The sequence below is a fragment of the Carettochelys insculpta genome, chromosome 25, assembly GCF_033958435.1.
Source record: "Carettochelys insculpta isolate YL-2023 chromosome 25, ASM3395843v1, whole genome shotgun sequence".
Taxonomy (NCBI): Eukaryota; Metazoa; Chordata; order Testudines; family Carettochelyidae; genus Carettochelys; species Carettochelys insculpta.
In genome coordinates this window covers 4,642,359-4,662,754 of record NC_134161.1, presented here as the reverse complement: position 1 = coordinate 4,662,754, position 20,396 = coordinate 4,642,359, and the positions used below count along the sequence as shown (strand labels likewise).

Here is a 20,396-nt window from a genome sequence, read left to right as displayed (position 1 = left end):
GCAGGCTGCGTATGAGGGAGTCCAGCTCCTGCTGCTGCCCCAGCCCCGCGCTCTGGCCCTGGCTCGCACTCCAGCAGGGGCTTCATGGCAGGGGCTCTGCCCCAGCCTTGCGCCATGGCTGGGGCTCTGGCCCTGGCCCTGTGCTGCATGGCGTAGGAGGGGTGGGGCCAGAGCTCCCAGCCGCATGCCACTCTAAATCGGTTTGCATGCCGAGAGTGGCACGTGTGCCGGAGGTTGCCAGCCCCTGTTCTGCAGCGATTGATCTATGCGCAGTGTATTGTTAGAGAGAATTCCAGTTTCGCTCACGCACTTAGTTCTCATTAATTATTTGCTTGGAAGGTGAAGTTAAGTCTGATCCAAAGCCTACTGAGATCTATTGGACATTTTTAATGAGCTTTGGATCAGACGCCAGCCTCTCCAGTGCCGGTGGTGCAGGTGAGAACTGAGCTGGACGCTTATCAGGGCTAAAGAAATTAAGCTTTGCCTCCCCTCAGAATGGCTGCTTTGATCAGCCTTGTGTTCCCCTTCAATCAGCCCATCTTTGCAAAGGAGCCCCTGTCTGGCCTCCAGGTTTTATGCGCGGCTGCCCTCTTCAGACTCTGAGTGAAATGCCCCCACTCCTAAGACAGGGTGTTAACAGGCCTGTGGTCTTTTGCGCATGTTGCCTTTGCAGTGGCGGGTGTACTCTTCTGAGCAGCCATTGTTGGCCTTTAATTTGTCCGCTGAGAACTCTGGAATACTGAGGAATCTGTCAACTCGCACATGCCAGAGATGATGACGCGCCCTTTGTCATCTCATTTGCGGAGAAGCAGCATGATAAATAAAGAACCCTGCGGCCCCAAGTGGGAGGAGAGGCATCTGTCCCCATGAACTGGTTTGCAAGGGCCATATCGCTCCCTTCCCAGGTGATAGAAAGCACCCGTGTATCTGCTCATGCAGCTCTTGTTCCTCAGGTGCTGGTCTTGCTTGTAGCACATGTTTGTGCAGCACAGAGCATAATACTTGCTCAGGAAATAATAAATAATGCCATTTCCCCTCCACTTAGGCTGGCAAACGGGCCTGAGCGACAATGTAAATGTTGAGTTTTCTCCCTTGGGTGACAAGGATCAGAGTGGTAGCCTTGTTAGTCCGTATCTGCAAAGACGAGAAGTCCTGTGGCACCTTATAGACCAAAATAACTGTTAGCCGATAAGGTGCCACAGACTTGTTTTTCCATTGGGTGAGAAAGCTGTAGGCTCCGGACAAGCAGCCAGTGTAGCTCTGGACTGACAAGCGTTAAGGTCACCAAAGCGCTGGAAACTGTGTTAATAGTGCAAGGGTGTTTGTACCGGATGATCCAAAGCAGCTTTAGCCTGAAGAGAATTATTGCTCTGCCTCTATTGTGAGGGCTTATGTGGGATTTGAGAGGTGCTGGCTCTTTGAAAGGGAGTGAAATTCATCCCAGGGAAATAAAGGTGAGTGGGACTGGGAACTGCTTTCAATTTCCAGGCTGGAGCACAGTGGATTCATAGGCATGGGAATTAGGAGTGCAAGGGGTAGAGGCGGGAGCGCTGTGTTTTATCCGTGATCCCAGCTGCTGGCTCTGCACCCTTAGTCCTACCTGCCACCTTGGGTCCTGCCCCCACCCCTGGTCCTTGTGATGCCAGATGTCAGAGTGGGTGATCATAGTTGTCCTTTCGGGCATCAAATGTTGTGCATCTATTTCTCTTTGATTTTTTTGTTCAGCTGCTTGGGAGCTTGCAATGCAGACATTGCTGAAAACAAGACCGTGATAGAATACAGCCTGTGCCCTGTTGTAGCTGCCAAACCCCTGGGCTTTTGGGGAGTGATTAACATACACAATAGACAGGAGGACCCTGTTCCCCAGAAAGTTCCTGCCACTGCTTAGCTGCATGGAGGCAACCTCCTCCCTTTGGACACGGTCTGTCTGTAAAGACAGCCCAAGAGTACAACACCAACTCTTAGCTGTCAGACGATGCTGACGTTGCACCAGCTGGGAAGTGAAGTGTTTAGATGCAGAACTTTAACTGTGCTAATTAAAATGTGATTTTTTTTTCTCTGTCTCTTCTGGGACATAGATGCAGAAAGCCACTTGTTCTGTTTCTCATCTTCTGGTGCACAGGGCAGGCAGCCCTGGGCTTTCAGACTGGTTGGTGCTGTAGCCAGTGGAGAGATCTCTTGTGCTGCTCGGAATACTGGGGCCAATCTCGGTACCTCTGCCTATTTGTTAAGTCCTTCCTTGGCCCTGCCTCCTCGCCTGCATGGGGACCTCTCCCACTTAGCAGTGGGCAGATGAGATAATCCTGTTCTGCATGCTTGCTTGGCAATCAGTCTGGGACAGCGTTTATTACAATACAGGAATAGAGCTGGTCCATAAATTTTCAGTTGAACTATTTTCTGTTGGAAAATGCTGTTATGTGGGAAACTTCACCTTTCTGGGAACACCTTGATCTTGACACAATTTTCAGATGAAAGAAGTTGAAAGGGCTTTTGGGTGGGGAGGTAGGGAAGGAATTTTCCGTCTGTCAGATTGACCATAAGCTTAGGAGAGTTGGGGTTGCCTGCTTCTGCAGTGTGAGGTGCAGGTCACGTACCAGGATCATCTGGGCGTTTCTCACTTCATCACATCCTGACCGTTTTAGAGCCTTCAGGCATGGATGCCCCACTGTCCCTCTTATTTTCTGCCTGTTGTTTGGAATATAACCAAGTATGTTTTGCAGATGACATTTTTGGACTGGCAGGTAGTGAAAAAGAACTAGATAACTTTGTTAAATGCCTAGATAAAACTTCAACAAAATATGGCATGGAAATAAACGCAGAAAAGACAAAACTTATGACCAACAATCCTAGGGGTATTTCCGCACAAATGTCCATAAAACAACAGAAACTGGAAGAAGTAAAACAATTTAAATACTTAGGGTCGATCATCTCTGATGCAGGTAGAAAACGAGAACTACTCGCCAGAACAGCAATAACAACCACAGCAATGGCAAAATTAAAACCAATCTGGAAAGACAAAAACATATCCCTAAAGTCAAAAGTAAGGCTCCTGCAAGCTCTTGTACACTCCATCTTTTTATATGCTTGTGAGACCTGGACTCTGACAGCAGAACTAGAGCACAAGATCAAGGCCCTTGAAATGAGGCTATACCGCAAGCTTCTTAACATCCCCTACATGGCACGTATTCGAAATGAAGAGGTCAGAAATATCATCATCTCAGCAATAGGACCTCATCACAACCTACTATCCAGAGTGAAAAAGAGCAAACGAAGATGGTATGGACATGCAACGAAATCGTCAGGCCTGTCCAAGACCATACTGCAAGGCACAGTCAATGGCAAAAGGAGATGTGGCAGACAGAAAAAGCAATGGATAGACAACATTAAAGAATGGACAGGGATGAGCTTTGCCGCAACTCAAGAATTGGCACATGACTGCCAAAGATGGAGAGACACTATAAAGAACGTTGTCATGAAGGCGCCCCAGTGACCTCGGTCAAGGGACTGATGATGGTGCTGATGTTTGGAATAGCTAAGGGCATGTCTGCACTTGCCCTTTAAAGGGGGAAAAGTTGCTTTCTTGCACAAAAAGCAGGAGAGCGTCTCCTCTCGCCAATGTGCATGGTGGTGACGTTCTGAAGTTTCACCACAAAAGGAAAACCACCTCCATCAGAGACGTACAGGTGATGCAGTTGTGGGTATGCAAGTTTGCTGCATACCGAGCTGTTGGTCTCCGCAGAATGTCCCAGAGTGCCTAGGGTGCAACTCTAGCTAGCAACTCCACTGCTCTTGCAGAAGGTAAGCAGATGTCTGCCACTCTCCTGTAAAGCCTCGAGGAACTTTGAATCTCCCTATATTCTTGGCAAGTGCACACTTATCAGCCCAGGGGACAATGGCTTGCTCCACAGAGCAAAGGATTCCCTGCCTGTAGCAATGCTGAGCTATTGTGTGCAGAGAGGGGGCCCTGCAAGGACTCACATAAGAATGCCTTCAGGGTGCCACTCTCATCAGTGATGCAAGGGGTGCAAATGTAAACACTGATGCCTGTGCAATAAATGAATATACAAATCAATGCTCTTCTGTTACCAGTTCCCCTACCCCAGTGACAGAGGGAAAACTCTGCAGGTGCAGACATAACCTTAGTCTCCTGGAGCCTGTAAGACTTCAGTCGGATTTTGATTGTGGGGTTCAGTGTGTGCAAGGCTATGTGGTATTGAAGGCCTGTGATATGCACACGGTCAGACTGGATCTTCCCTTAAAGACCCTTCTACCCTTAAATTCTGTGTCCTTTGAGGTCCCGTCCAGCCCAGCATTTCTGTGATTCTATTAAACAAACCGTTTTGATTTTTGTGTTTCCAGAAGATAAAAATGTTTCATTTCACCATTTTTGCTGAACTCTATTGTGCTTGGACTTTTATATTCGTGTATTATTTTCAAAGCCATATTGGATGGATAGGTGTCTATATCATATGCAGTATTTTATATTAGCATGTGTTAACATTATTAAATTAAATGATCAAGTTGAAATGAATTAAAGCAACGCATTTCAACAGCCTCAAGTCATAAGTTGTCAGAGTTTTCATTCCATGGGAAATTTTGGAAGTTTTTTCCCTTTTGGCTGCAATTAGGAATGACGGCAAACTTTGAAATGTTGGAATGTCCCATGAACCAGAAATTCTGTTTACCGCCCAGGAGGCCATGGGGCTGGCTTGATGGTGTCTGCTTGCACAGCAGGTTTTTGGTGGGGAGGCAGGGAGAGAGAGAGAATGCAGTGTGCGTGATGCAGAATTTGTGGGTATAGCCAAGTTCTCGGCATCAAGGTGAGAGGCAAAGGGAGCCAAGAAGTCAAAACGTTTGATGTGAATGAAGCATCTTCCAGAGACATAGCATCAAGTGCTGAATGGGATCCTTCCCCTCTTTCCTCCCCATGAATCTAAGTCCGTGAGCTTGGTCTTTAGCAAGCCCTACTTGAATCAGGGAGTTGAAGTTTTGAGTTGTGCTGTCTGTGTTGTCTGGCTCAGGGCACGGCTGCTGGGTGTGGTTTGGATGTGTTCAGCTGCATCAGTGCTATTTGTGCTTCTTACTTGTCAATAAAGCAAAACAGAGGAAGGATAATTGTCTGTTTCACATGAAGTCAGGGCCCCAGGAGCTGAGTGAATTCAGCTACCTGAAGGCTAAATGCCAAGGTCCCAATCATACCTCCAAGCGACATTCTTGTCCAACAGCCCATTCTCCCATTGAGATGACTCGGTGGTGTCAGTCATTTCTCATTAACTGCCTGGGGAAAGCCTGGTAATTTAAAGCACTGAAATTACTCAGATTTGTATTGCAGGGACATAATGGGATTTTTGGTCTGTCTGTTTTGCTGTATTTAATCCCACCACACAAGTTCCATCATCAATATACTGAACAAGGAAAATCCCAACTATTGAAGCCATATTTTAGAGACCTAGAGGCACATGCTCGCACTCAGAGACACTCATGCAAAGACAGTTGCTGCTCATGGCTCTTAATCCATTACAGGAAGGGACTCATATTATGGAGGGCAGTATGAGATCCAGTGCTGAAGAGAATAGAAAGATGAACACACTGCCGAACACCCAGGAACTGGCATCCAGGTCTTCTACAGGAGACACAAGTTTAGGCAATAATGTGTTTCACATTCCAGGCAGCCAGCAAGTGGAACATGGAAAAGGTGATGCACAGTTGGATTCACTGAGGATGGAGTCTCCTAGTGATGTTAAAAGCCATTGATCGACGACATTGCAACTCCTATTTCAAGGGAGGCAGGTGAAATAGGGAAGTGCATGGAAGAAACAAATGTCTCTAAAACATCTGCATAATCCACATGGTTTTTAAACCCTTGGTCAGGGGCAACTGTTGGCTTCTCTTTACATTGACATTTCCCACTGTAATACACGCAGCCTATATGTGATCAGTCAGAGTGTGGCCAATATAGTGTGCATAATAGTTTATGTAACTGACAAATCATTAAGCTTTTTGTAAGCATTGTTTATATAAAGAATCATCCATCTGAGCTGGCTGCTTTGTGAACACTATGGCATCTGAAACACCAGGAACTTTGGAATCCAACAATTAATTACACAGCATGTCATTCATCATGACGTCATGCATCTGCACTCTGAGGAAACGTGACCCAAACATTTTTCCTGGAGAAGCTGGCCTTGCAAGTTTTGCTACCCAATGTCTTTAGGTTTTTGCACATTCCACCTGCAGTCAGGACCTCAGACACCACCATTGTCTTGTGACCAGCCAGTATTTTCCTCTCACAAGTCAATTTCAGTGCTCATCCTGACAACTTATGTCTTGTCTCTGTTCACTGAAGCAAGGAAAATGGATCAGGGTCATATGAGCTGCAACCCAACCACACTGTGAATCAGGAGATATGGGCGTAAAAATTCCGCATCTCATGATTGCCCTCTCTGCTGGGCCTTCCAAGAAGGGAGGTAATTGCTGCGGTTAGTTATGATGACAGGAGTTTTGGGCGGGGGACTCCATCCACTAGGCACTGGTCTGAGTCCCAGCAAAACTCATTTCAGACAGGCTCCTGCTTCTGCTTAATGTCCCTTTGATCTGAAAAGTGTACACCACAGGTGGACTCTGCATTCTAGATCAAAGAGGTGGAGGGCGGGGGGATATGCAGCAAATGTGAAGCTTCTCTAATTAAAATGTCATACTTTTCATACTTAAAAACCTCAGAAATCTCTTGCTGGGACTTAAGCTGTTCAGCTGTTGTTAAACTGCCAGCAATATAACATTAAATGAGTATTAGGCATAGATGGATAACCCTCCCGCGGCGGGACATTTGGGCTGCAGGATGGGTTTGAAGAGCTTTTCCTTGGTGGCCGTGCTGAAGGTTCTGCAATGAAATGGATGTGACTGGAAACAGAACTATTCTTTCTCAGTGGATCTATGGTATTTTAAAAAGTCCAGAGCTCCTCCTGTACCAATTGGTGCGGTGCTCTCCAGGGGCTGCATTCATTACACAAGCCTCTGGGGTTTATTTGACTCTCTTTAATCTTCAAAGAACAGACAGTGCCACCAAATGAATGGGTGGGGAGAAGCATGAAGGGCTGATTTATGCTAATCTTGTACAACTTATGTTTCTCTAGTGCCTGTGCATTAATCACCAGTGTCCTTAACATCGAGTTGCGGAAACTGTGGAGCTCCCGCTGTGTTTAGTGACAGGCTGGGTGAATGGGGCTCGGGGAGAGGGAGGAATGTGACACCATCATTTAACCCTCTGTATAAAGAACAGAGTTTTTGTGTCTTTTGTCTGTAAACTCTTTGAGACGGGGATCCCCCCTTGTTTATATGTATGGCGCCCAGCACAAAGGGGCTTTGATTGAGACTGGAGCCTTTGGCAGCTACTAGGAACAATAAATTTGTGTAACTTTGGGCATTGCATGCCTGATAATCTACTGCTGGGACTGATCTGAGCATGCTATGATGTGGTTACTCTGATGCCTGATTGTAATCAAGAAAGTTCTCCTGGCAGTGGGCGCTTCTGCACAATTTCGAGCTGAAACTCCAAGTAGCCGTTGAAATTGGGCCTGGCTGTGTCTTGTGAATCTGGTAAATGTTGCTTAGTAACAAATAGTGAGTAAAACACCGAGGATAGTTGGCCAAGCCCTCCTTGGAATAACAATTTCTAGCAGCCAGGGACGTGGCTAGATGAAAAGTCTGTCATGATTGAGTTGAATCTGTTCGTGTTCTAATCCAAGGAAAATCCTCCACCAAGCATTTATGCTAGCATCCAGACCTTCCGTTTACTTAAATGCTGCCTTGCTGGTTTCCACCAGCGCATGAGTTGGTTTCCATCAGTATTCTCTCTATTATTTTCATCAAGGGGCAGAATAAATTTTGTGATCTGCATCAAGGCATGTGTGGCTCTGCACCACCAATAGAAACATGCTGCCCACAGCGGGTGTTCTGGTAATCAGCAGGTACAGGGGGTCCTCGTTATAAGTCGCTTCCCTATAAGTCATTTTCCATATGTCATTAATTAATCAGGAAAGCAGACTCATTGTAAGTCGCACTGATCCACACTTACATCGTTTAGGGGCCAAGGGACCAAAAACCAGGAACGTAGCACAGCTTTGTGGTGGCCGGGCATCAGGTGCTGTAGTGCAGGGGCCCTGAAAATGAGCCCTGAAGGCATGGGGGGATGGGGAGATGGGAGATAGACGGGGGAGCTGGTAGGCAGCTGCAGGGACAGGTGGGGAGCCGGTGAGGAAGCGGGGACCTGGCAGGGAGATAGCTTATCCTTTATTATTTATTTATCATTAAAATATGTATTTATTGGATTTATTTATTTCTATTCTATTTATTGTTTTTGTGGTTTATAGATACATTATATGTACCACACGTGTGTGAACTGTGTGTTTTGGGAACATATCTCAAGTTAATTACATTATGCCTTATGGATATTAATTCCCCTTTATAAATCATTTGGCACATGACCTGAACTTACAACGAGGACCCCCTGGAATCTGAATCTCTCCTGGGTGGCTGCCCAAGTGCTCAGTTTAGGAAGAACCCTGGTCCCAATGCTGCTTTCAGTTGTCATATTTGCTGAGAGATAATCCGCTTACCAGATGGTCTGCAAAAGGGCAGCATGGGGGGTAACCCTGGTGGAAGGAGGGCAGGTTGGCCAGATCGCTGCTTGATGAATATCAAAATCTTCCTAATTCACCTGGAGCCTTCGATGTCTCTTTCACTTTACCCATACCGATTCAGCTGGGAGAAGCTAACGTAGCCAGTATTTAATATCAAAGTATTTAAACAGAAAGTAAAAAAAAATCTAATTGCCGTGTAATTTCAGCTGCTCGTTTCCAATGCTGGTCTGACAACAAAAAAAACCTCAGCTCATATGCCGCAGAGCGCTCTCCAGAAGGGCTTAATTAAATTTATAACCAAAATAACAGGGGTTTAAGATGACACTAGGGAAATATACTCCTCTCAGAGAGCATTACTGGGAACCAATATTGCAGAACCAATATTCAGGAGAAAATTGCCTGTTTGCGGCTCAATTCCTATAGAAATTAAAATGAGTTTTTACAAAACCCCCTTGGAGGAGTGCCTTGAAAAAGTGGATTCCAGGCCCCTTGTTGTGGCTCTGTAACTTGCAATTTGCTATTCATAAATTGCATGCTCATCCAAAAAGCCTGGTCTCCCAAAATGACCCTTCAGCGTCTGCTTGTTGGTAAGTAATCTGCCAGGTATTTCGCTCTGCCCTGCCGAAAGCACAGAGCCCAAGAATGAAGCCACCACAGACCAGAGACATTGCAAGAGAGAAGCAGGAAAGACTGATTTCCAATGGCCTGCAGAGTCAATAGTCATTGTGAGTGCCCAGGTTGATACCTCGTCGATAGACCTGATTTTCAGGAAGTATTGAGTCCCCGCCATTTGAACGTCAGGTCCCTGAAGGTGTGTCAAGCTGGGTGCCCAAAATCATGAATCCCTTTGAAAAATCTGGGCAGGAGTTAATTCCCTGCTTTCCTGTTTGTGAATCGGATGTGAACCCAGGACCTTGATCCTTAAAAGCATGAGGCCTTTGCACTCAGTTTGAGCATATACTGCTAATTGGGACCTTTTGACTTTAGTGGGCTTCGGGTTGACCCCATGCACTTATCTACAAGCGCATGAGCAGTTGCATTTGAAGTCAATGTGCTCAAAGTCAGGCATGTACTAAAACAGGGCTTAACTGTGCAGGGAAAAGGCTCAGTATGGGGGCTCCATTGTCTCTCTCTTTTACTGGGGGAAGGGACGCAAATGTTGCTCCCACATTAGATGTTTTGCTGTCATTATAACTTTTTGAAGAGTCGGACACTTTCCTCTTTCCTGTTTGACCTTTGTGGGTCATGGCCTGGGGGTTGCTCTGAGTCTCATGTAGGAACAATCCCAAAGAAGGTGTAAGGCACTCATGGTTGCTGAGGTTGCTCTAGTTCAATTACAGGACCAAGTATTCCAGGTTCCTGCTCAACAACTACTGCTCCTCGGTGCTACAGTGACATAAATAAGAGTGATTATTAACCTGTGTTTGTGGCTGGGAACCAGCCAATGGAGTGGCCATTTCAGGGGTCAAAATATTATTTACAGCTTCTTTGGGAAACTCCAGCTAATTTGAGGCGTTGGTAGAGTCTGCAAAGTTGGGGACATTAGTCACAGCTCTTCCTCTCCAGGCCTTTTAATTCTTTTTGCATTTAGTGCATTCAGATAATGAAATTCCCATCAACCCCTGGAGGTATCAGCAGCCTTGGCTGAGAGTTTTGCATTAATCCCTTTATTACATTTCTAAGTCTCTGCTGCTTTGGGTTTACCAGACCTTGGGCAGTGAGATTACTACTGCCGTTGGAGAAGGATTTTGAGTTTCCGTTCCTTTTACTGTCACAGTTATTAGCCCAGGGCTGATGCTCTGTGTATGGTCATGGCATCTTCACTGGATTCCAAACTGCAACCACGAGTTAGACGAGCCACAAGAGTTAGCACTGAAAAAGAATATGCTGAACTGAGCAGATTAAGCCATTGTGTTGTGAGTGCTGACAACCCTGGGCCCGAAAGCTGGGTATTGCTTCCCAGTTCTTAGCGTCTGAAGGACCCCTTTGTTACAGCAATTAGAGAAGGCACAACAGGTAGCTGCTCTTAGGGCTTGGCCTTGAACCATTCAGATCAGTGGGAATTTTTTCCATTGTCTGGAAAGGGAGCGTGACCAAGCCTTTACTCATGAGTGGTTTCAAGCTGTCTGGCCCCCACCACTGCATCTCTTGCAAAGTGGTTATAAAGAATGAGGCATCGTTCCTCTTAGGAGCCCTGCACTCAGCACATGCCGCCTGGTCATGGCAGAGGAAATTGCACCCCATCTGGGAAGGTCAAGCAATTAGTGCCTCTAGCCTACAGGTTGAATGAACACCACGGGAGCCAGTCCTGGGGTGGAACTGCACCTACCTGAGCCTTATGCTAAACAGTTCCAGGAAAGTTAGCAGCAGCTCTCTGTGCAGAGTCTGTGAGAAGGTTCAGTCGGAAGAAAGGCTGCAGGAGATACTCTGCTTGTAGTCTGAGGAACTGAATCTCCTAATGGGAGCTGTCACCAAAGACAAATGATAGCTACCCTCAGCCTGCACAGAGGCTGTTGGTCTGTTGAATCTTGCAGCCTAACTATCTTGGGCCGAGAAGATAATGTTGCGTGGAAACGTAACTGATTAGGCTGGAGTCCTTCAGAGGAACCAGAATGCAAAATGATGAATACTTCTGTCATTTGTGTTATGATTTACTGCATCTGACCTCCAGGAAACTTATTACAAATTAAAACCAGCCATCAAATCCACAGAGTAATGATACTACCTCTTGAATGATTGCTCTTGAAATGTTACAGGCTCTTCCATTGGCTGCCAAATGGTTAGTTCGTAGCCTCTCCAGATTTAGCATTGCTTGTTCTCATCTCTTCCCAAACAAGAGAAAGAGCAGATGAAATCCCAGAAAAGAATTTCTCGTCCGAGCAATTCCATTCTGGTTTTCTTTGTCTGAGTTGCTTGTTTCTTTAGCCAGGCCTACACTATGTCTAAAAGTTGATTGAAGATACGTGACTCCAGCTACAGTTGCTACCATGGATTAATTTTTTGGCCATCTCCCATCGACCTCCCTTACTCCTTGTGACCATGAAGAGAACCAGGGTGAATGGTAGAGCCCTGAAGCCTTCAATCCCATCTCTTCTTCCTTGGGACTTTGATCAGTGAGGTTGTTATCTAGACCATTTCTATTATATGGACAAAGCAACTTGTCCCATCACGTAGTAAACTCACAATAAAAAGTGTGAAACAAATCAAAAAACTAGGGATTTATTTGCAGCCTGGGGGATCACAAGGTGGGTTAGCTGGATTCTTTTTTGCAAGGCAGAATTAAAGCAGGGACCTTGCAACTTGGTTCTAGTAGTGGCCCAGCTGCAGATAACCAATTTTGTTGGTTTGAGCAGAAGGTGCTGACTTTTGGACCTGGATTAGGATTAAAACAGATCTTGGCTCCCAGATGGAACTCTGGATCAGAACCAACAAGGCCCAAATCTTGCAACTGTTGCAGATTTTGTCTGAACTCTGTTTTGAGGCTTAATGAATTCCAAGTGGCAGAAATCTCTTCTCCAGGCAGCCAGTGTGCCGAGCAAAGCAGGAGCAGCTTTCAGTTTGAGGCCTCCTCACTCCTATCCCGCCCATGGAGCGCACTGAGAACACTGACAGGCACAACCAAACCTAGGACCTTCGGAGCTTAGTGCATGAGCCTTTGCCACTTGAGCTACAAGCCAGCTGGGCCTCAGCACAGGCTGCAAAGGAAACTCATACTTTAAGTGGTTTAGGTGCCACTGCATGGCAATATGAGCCGCACCCCAAAGGTGTGTGGGTCACATGCTGTCCTACACGGTCACTAGAGCCAGATTAGTGACAGCGCCTCACCCCTGGAGGCTGCACGTGCTGGTTTCAGGCTGCAGTAGGCCTGTCCAACATGTGGATGCAGCTTGCTTGTCCAGAGGAACGCGGAATGCCATGGGGCAGGAACTTTGCAGTGCCCGGTTGTGATTTGATTGTGCAGACCCTCTCGGGGAAGGAGCTGCAGTTTCACTCTTTGGCTTTGACTGTGCAGCATGTGGGAGCTCGTGAATGCTTTGGAGGACGGGCAGCACAAGACAGCTCTCTGCAGTCACCTCCTCTGGGGTTTCTGGTCTTTGCCACCCCTGAAAAAAAATGAACATTACAAATGAGGGAGAAGACTGCTGCAGAGGGGTGTTAGAGCAGCCAGGTGTCCATGTTTGCTGCAGCTCTCTGCTGGGTGGCAAAGGGTGCCTGGCTCCTTAAGGCAAATGGGGCCAGCCCCTCCCCTGCCTTATCAACTACCTTCCAGTCTCAAGAAGAGAGTTATGGGGTTGGGTGTTCGTATGGAGAGCACCTGGACCTCGTAATGAGCAGGGCTGAAGGGGCTTAGGGAGCAGTATAGGTTTACAGAGCAGGCCTGGGAGGACACTGGAAGAAGCTAGTAGGGAGAGGAAAGAGTCTGCAGGGAGAAGTCCCTGAGAGAAAATGTGCAGCTAAAAGGAGCAAAGAAGAACCCCACCAGCCTACTGGATTAGGGGTGATGTGCAGGGAATTTTCATAAACCACAGGCTGTGAGAGTGCTCCAGAGAGGGCAGCCTGAGAGCCTGTTCTTTCCCCAGGTTGGAAGGGCTTAATGAGCAGCCCAGAAGGGGTGAGAACTGAGCTTATGAAATAGGCAGAAGATGAGCCCAGAGAGAGGCAGGGACATGATTAGTGTGGGCATGTTTGCAAGTTAATTGGCTGTTTGTTGCCCTGGAAGGGGACCGGCCTTTTGGTGTGACCAGTCCAAGTCTCCCGGAAGAAGATGGCTGCAGAAACAGGTCACAGAGGAAAGCAGGTCCTAGAGCGAGAGGAGTCACTGCAGTGCCGTGTCCAGAGCTGACGGGGTGAGTGATTGGTTACTTATTAGGTTCTCATGAGAATGGACTAGGAGCCATACGCTGAGCTGCATAGAGACCTGTGGCTCTTCGTGGCTCTAGCTGCCTGCCTGAATGCGGGATGTCCCCCTGTGGGCTCTGGAACAGGGCAGCAGGACTTGGCATGGAGCCCTGCCTGCATATTCTGGGACTCGCCAGACCTAGCTGGACCATGCTAGGTGACTGTGTGAGTCTCAGCTAGGGGATCCAGATGACGTCCCAGCCCCACTGGAGTGCCGGGGGGACGGGAGAGGGTTTGGAGAATGCTCTCTGGTCACTGCAGTCCAGGGGGCACGAGCACAGTGAAGGAGTGGGAGAAAGTGGCGGACTCTAGGCGTCCCTTGGCTGAGTGGGGGCCCTGCTCACTTAAGGAGGCTGGGAAGCCCACACCCCATGTTGGGAATGGGTGGGGTTCCTTATGTCATCACTCTGCGGTGCCTTCCATCAACTGTAGGACAATAAACCAAGCCCTGAGGCAAGACCTATGGAGGGGTTTTGGTGTGGTGGTTCAGGAGCTTTCCTCAGGCTGGTGGTGGAGCCCATTGGCTGTCTCAGTGTGTCTTCAGCACACAGTTTACCTGTGCTCTCACTCAGGGTTTATCCCCGACTTTGTACCGTGGGCCCCTGAAAGCCTCTAACCTGGGTGTGGCGGTCAATTTGCCCCAGGATCACGGACCCAGCTGGGGATGGGGCTGAGCACCACAGCTCTGCTTTAACATGAGCTGCAACCAGTGATCTCTCTCTCATTTTTTCCATCCATGGGCAGAACTAATTTTGTTGTGCACACCAGCGCGGGTGCAGATGTGTCCTACCAATAGAAACACATGCTAGTGGCTGTGGGTGCTTTGCCAATCAGCTGGGTGGCACCCGAATCTCTCCTGAGCACCTGCCCAAGCGCTCAGCTTGCAGGGAACACTCGTTAGATCTCACCCACTTAGACTAAGGATCCCTGTCCAGGGCCTGTCCCACGAGCTCCCCTGAAGGGACTGACAAATTCCCCTACAATTGCTGCAGTAGCCTGGGAAGAATCCCAGGGCATGAAGGACCATGGGATGTACCCCCAGACACACCCAGGTGCCTGCAGCAATGGTGAGAACACAGTAATGCAGGTAAGGCTTTGCTGTGCCATGCTTATACCCAGCCTAGGCTAACTTCGGTGCTCACCCAGCTGCCAATCATCTGGGTTAAGCGTGCAGTGAAGACATGGCCTGGCCTGGACTCATTGCTCATGGGAGGACCTGCTGTGTTTTGCATAGACTCCAAGCATGCAAGCTTCCTCTCAGAGTCCTCCGGTTGTAGCAGTCAGAGAGGAGTCTCCTGGTCTGTTCTGTCCTTGGCTTCTCTCTGCACACTGCTTCATAAATGCCAATGAACACCTCTCTTCCTCAAGAATAAAGCTCCCTGTTTGGTGTTCCCTGTAAGCTGAGCGCTTGGGCGGCCACCCACGAGAGTCAGGTGCTGCCCAGCTGATTGGCAGAGCGCCCACAGCCGGCAGCTTGTGATTCTATTGGTGGTGCACATGCCTTGATGCACACAACAAAATTTATTCCGCTCTTGGGTGGAAACATGCGAGGGAACACTGCCCCATTATGTTTTTAGGTTCAGATAAGGGGAATTCCCTTTCTCCCCCCTCCCCCTTTAAAAAAAAAAAACCACCCACCCACACATAAAAGGGAATTCTCTGGGCTTGACTCAACTCTCTTGTTAACCTCAAGTTGTGTAATTAGCAAAGCCTCCCTAGCGAGGCTGCAATTTCAAGCTCCAGTCATTTCCGCTTTGCTGGCTCCTACCGCACCCTAAGGGGAGAGCCCAGGAATAAGAGTCAGGCTGCTACCTTGCATCACGCTGAAGGGAAGCATCTCTTTCTGTGCTGAGGGCATGGCCCTTGGTCCTTTTGGTTATTGAATGTAAGCGACATGAAGAAAGGAGGCATTGTGATTTAAATGAAAACCAAGTCCATTCCTAGCGATTAGCTGGCCCTTGTTTCTGGGCAGTCAAGAGCAAATGCATTTCCTGTAGATTATTTGCTAGTTAATGGATGCTGACGAAGGTGCTGCACAAGCAGAGTGGGGGGTGGCTGCTCTCTGAAGCACTCCTTCCTTTTGGTTGGTGTGGTTTACGCCGGAGTACCCCGACTCACCCAGTGTCCGGACCACCTCCCAAAGCTCTGGATCTAAAATGTGAGGCCTGTCGCTGCAGGTGGGCTGTGCATTGGGCAGCCTGCAGGAGAGTCATTCAGGGGCTGGCACTTTGCCCTTTGATGGGTGGAAAGGCAGGAAGGGTGGGACCTCCAGAGGAATTGTTCTGTCCTCTCCCAGCCCCTTGATGCAGGCCTGCCCTGCTGAGAGGCACAGCACATCATGCCTCAGCCATCACCAAGCTTGGCTTAAGCAAGCCCAGAAGGTTAGAGCCAGTCACCTGTTTGAGAGTGCTGAAGGGGCAGCCCTGGTGTCATAGAGAGGTGGCATGCTCTCATGAATGGGCCAAGCACTGACTGGTCTAGTCTCTCCTCTCCTCTGTTCTAGAGGATAATCTTGGGCAAGTCATTGGCCATCTGTTTCCCCTGTCCCCCTCTGACTGGTGTATTTAGACTGCAAGCTCTTTAGGGCAGGGACGGGCTGTGTGTTTGCATGGTGCTCTGTCCAGCAGAGCCCTGATCTCACTCCTGGCCCCGTGTGCTGTCGCTTGGATAACTAGCTGTGAAGCCAAATCTTCCAGGAGACCTGAGGCCTCTGTTGCAGAGAAGGGTGAGGAGTTGCCTTGCTGTGCCCTTCCATTCTGATGAGCTGAGCGACAGCGGAAGTCTGCCAGTGGGTTTGTGTTTCCCAGAGACGCACTTTCACCAGGCCCTGCAGAGAGCAGCTTGCCTCTTCCTCCGCACTAAAGGAGCTGCTTATGAAGAATGCTGCTTTCTGTTGGGTTAAATATGGATGTGGGTAATAGTTCTATGGCAATAGGTGGATGGCAGGGCAATCACAGGCCCTGTTGATTTATAGATGTGCTTTTCTAAGTCTTTCCTAGGCCTTTAACAAGGTAAGTCACAGCTGCACCGAGAACGTAACCTCAAAAGACTGCACCTTTCTTCTCCCACCCTCCTATCTGCTCATGGGATGTATTCAGGGTCACAGCCCTTGTTAGCTGCTGACTTAGGGAGTTTGTGCTGTGAAAATTGCATGCTTCAGCCAGGAGTGCTGTTAACAAGGGCATGTATAATAATATTCATCACCTGTTAATATTCATTATATGGGCATTTATATTCCTAAATTAGGGTTTAGAGAGAGAAATGTATTTTCATACTTAGGCCAGGTCAACACTAGACATTGAAGTCGATTGTAGATATGCAATTCCAGCTACAGCAATTGTGTAGCTAGAATCACCTTATCTACAATCGACTTACTGGTCATCCTCATGGAGGGAGGTCGATATTGAGGAGTACAGGGTCAACTGCCAACCCCAGATAGTTTGATTTTGTGGGTCCTGAAATCCCACCCTGGAAGATCAAACCAGGTCAACCTTCCATGAAGTGAAGACGTACCCTAACTTGGATAAAAGAATGTACCTGTGGTCTCTTTGGGGCTCATTTGGACAGGTTTGGGATTCGAGAAAATGAGAATCAGCAATAAAGAAGCCCATTTACCCCATATGCCCCCAGGTCCCCCTGCTGTTTTCTTTCCAACGCTTTCCTCTGTGCTCTCTTAAGTTGCACACCAACAGAGAAGGAGCTTGTATGGTCTTGCTGCTTTTTCAGCCTTTGCCAGTGCTACTGTGGGAATTGTGCCTGGCCATTTCCCCGGGGTTTGAGCTGAAATCTAAGGAGGTGATGACAGACTTGGTGTCACTTGAAAGTGCAAGGTTCATCAAGGCATGCTCTTGGCTTTTAATGCATACCAAGGTCTATGGTGTGTCTGAAGCTCCCAGAATATATAGATATTCCGAGCAGTAATTCTGCAGGATGGGTTTTTTTTCCCCAGCATGTTTTACGTCTTCAAAAACCTTTGCATACTTATTTCTACCTCACCAGAAATATACGCCTTTCCCCGCGAATAGAAATATCCCAGCAACTCTGCAAAGAAAAGCCAGTGTGAGATTTGTATTGATTTGAATGGCTTCTTGTTACAAAAAAGCATAAACATATATTTAAATGCCAGCTCACTAATAGCTAGCAGCAAGCAGGGAATGCTAAAACAGTTGGCAGAAAAACAAAAGAGGAAAAGATTTGATGGGGGTCATATAGCTAGTTTGCTTCCTCCTGTGTATTGCTACAGTGCTGACAAAATACAAGGTAAGGTAATTGGGCAATAAAATACCGTGTACTTTCCACAAGCATGAATGTTATACTTGGTCTCGAGTCAAATCTATCAAAAGTTCAGCACAACAACGATAAAATAATTTATTCAAAACAATCAAGAAAGTAATAAAACCAAAGATTCTTCCTGCCTTTCTGGGCCTTTAAACTGCATTCAGAATTCAGTAACCATCTGACAGCTTCATTTCATGATGTGCATTTCATGTCTGAGAATTCCATCAGCCTGATTTCCTCTGCAGCTCTTGATTTAATGAATGAAGATGTATGTCTCAGGCCACCTCTGGCTCTTGCAAGCAGTTGTAGGAGCATGAGCTATTGGGCTAGATCAGAATCAATTTCCATTCGGATGTGTTGGTTTCCTCTTGCGTGGAATGTTCACAGATAAAATTGCTTGTGAGGTGAAACTGGCTGAATTTGTGGGACAAGGTGGAAAGGGGGCTTACAGGAAAATCAGGCCCTCTGGGGTTTTGTGCTGGCAGCACTCAAAATGAGAGTGGGTTGGGGTTTTTTTCAACAAAATATTTTTATTGGAAAACGCCAATGCTTCATAATTGAATATTTTTTACATTTGTTTCAGTGGCAAGGCAGCTCATGTCAGCCAGCATTTTTGGTCAAAGCTAGAGGAGGAAAGGAGAAATGTAGCCTAAATGTGCACTTACCTGGGCTGCTGAACAAACAGGGCCAGGTCTTAGCTTGGCCTAAGTCAGGAGATACCTGCACCTGGAGTCCCTCAGCCTGAGTGACTGGGCCCTGCCCATTAAGCCCTTCTGCTTGGGGTCGTTTGCTCACTCTGTCTCTGGTGCTTCCTGACCAGTTTTGAAACATCACAGTCTCGCTCTGATGCAGTATAGAGCATTTTTTTTTGGTTAATACCGACAATTGTCCATGTCTGGTAAATCATGTCCCACTCAGCTCTACTCAGACTGCAGCTAGCACTTCTCTGTTGCCTGCATATTGTAGCGTTATTGGCACCTGCTAATCACTGTCAGTCGGATTTGGGAGCACGTAACACCCACTCTGCTCTTGTGTCAGTGCCTGCCCAAGGTTGTACCCTGAATCGCATTCTGTTTCAGTTCACCTTTAGCTGCTAAACCCTCCTGTGCTGAGAGACAGTGGGCAACCTCTTTGGCCTTTGTTGCTTTCTGGCTGCATGTGTTTATTAGAAAACAATCCGAGCCAGAATGGAAAATCTTTGCTTTCCTTTCCTGCTTCTTTTCTGAAGCCGACCTGTGCTTTCAGGACCCAGCTCTGCCCTTTTATAAGCATTGGCTGCCTGGTGCTAAGGTCCAGCAGGTTCATTCAATTAAGCACTTTCAAAACCATATCCTGTACCAGCCTCTGGTCTTACTTTAGCATTGTGATTTGGGCAGAATTGTACCAGTTGTCTGCTTACTATTCCCACTGCTGGCTGGCAGCCTGGCCTCTTATTTTCCATCTGAGAGAGGCAGATGGACCTAGCCAAGAAACTGTGGAAGGGAATCCAAAGTGACGTGTGCAGGAGAATTGGGCTGTTTCTAAGGCCACTGAGTTCCCTACAGCCATCACTCTCCCCCCTCCCATGGTGGCCATCTGCATTATCCGCTGCCTGAAGCCATTCAGATGGCAGCTCGCTCTCAACTGTATTACCAGAAAGAGTTCCAACCCCACCAAGGTACTGTGAACTCCCTTGTTATTTAAGCACGGGGTGCTGACATCTGCAGCTGTCAAAATACCCATAACAAATGCAGCTCTCTGAGGTGGCAGTTGGAACAGTGTGATCTAGCACAGTAATTACTATGCGTGCTCTCTGCTTTTCCCTACGATAGAGGCTTCGCTCCAAGGGCTGACACGTTTACCTGTTAACAATAGTAATGCTGCAAATAAGAAATAGTTCCATGATCTGAACTAAAAATGGCACAGAATAAATCTGGTGGTAGGACAAAGAAATGGTCTGAACCCACGTCACATTCTCACAAGCCCCAGGCTGGCGTTAATATTGATTAGTTAAATGCTGCCAGCGTGCGCCGTGGTGTCCAAGACGAAACACGGACAGTCCTTCACTTGAAGAATTTATGGTCTGCCCAAGAGAGATGCTGACAACTAGATTCATCATTACTGGAGCTGGCTCCAACTTTTTCCAGTGAAAAGTTAGTTTGGTGGCCACACTCCCAGCCCCAATCCTTCGCCGCTACAGTCCGCACCCTGAGATCCTGACACCCAACCTCCTGCCCTCACAGCTGCTCTGCACCCCCCAATTCTGCCCTGAGCCTCCCTCAACACCACCCCCATACATTTTTTTTTTACAAGTACAGTTGCATCACAACCCTCTTCAACCCTATGCCCTGAGGGGCCCTCCCCTGCCCCCCCCCGCCCCCAGCGTGGGTTGAAATAGGACAGTATCTGTGAGAAATTTACCCCTGGGAACAACGTAATTCCCACAGCTGTACAGCCAGTGGCAGTGTCTCTTTGGAGCTTATCAGGAAGAGGTCTGAGACCAGGGAGGGGAGAAGCTTCTCCCAATCCTGACGTTTGCAGGCAGTGACTTCTCAGGCAAGCACTTATTTCTTGTGTCCTCTGAGGGCCCATCTCATCTCT

At 47.7% G+C, this 20,396-nt stretch overlaps 1 protein-coding gene across 1 annotated transcript in view; it reads left to right on the top strand.

Annotated features, from left to right (window-relative positions):
• The window catches only part of TTC12 (tetratricopeptide repeat domain 12), a 134,335-nt gene that overhangs the window by 60,545 nt on the left and 53,394 nt on the right, over positions 1–20,396 (top strand). The window contains exon 17 of the mRNA XM_074976964.1: positions 13,360–13,486. Within this exon, the coding sequence (XP_074833065.1) occupies positions 13,360–13,486 (127 nt within the window). The remainder of the gene's footprint in view (positions 1–13,359; positions 13,487–20,396) is intronic.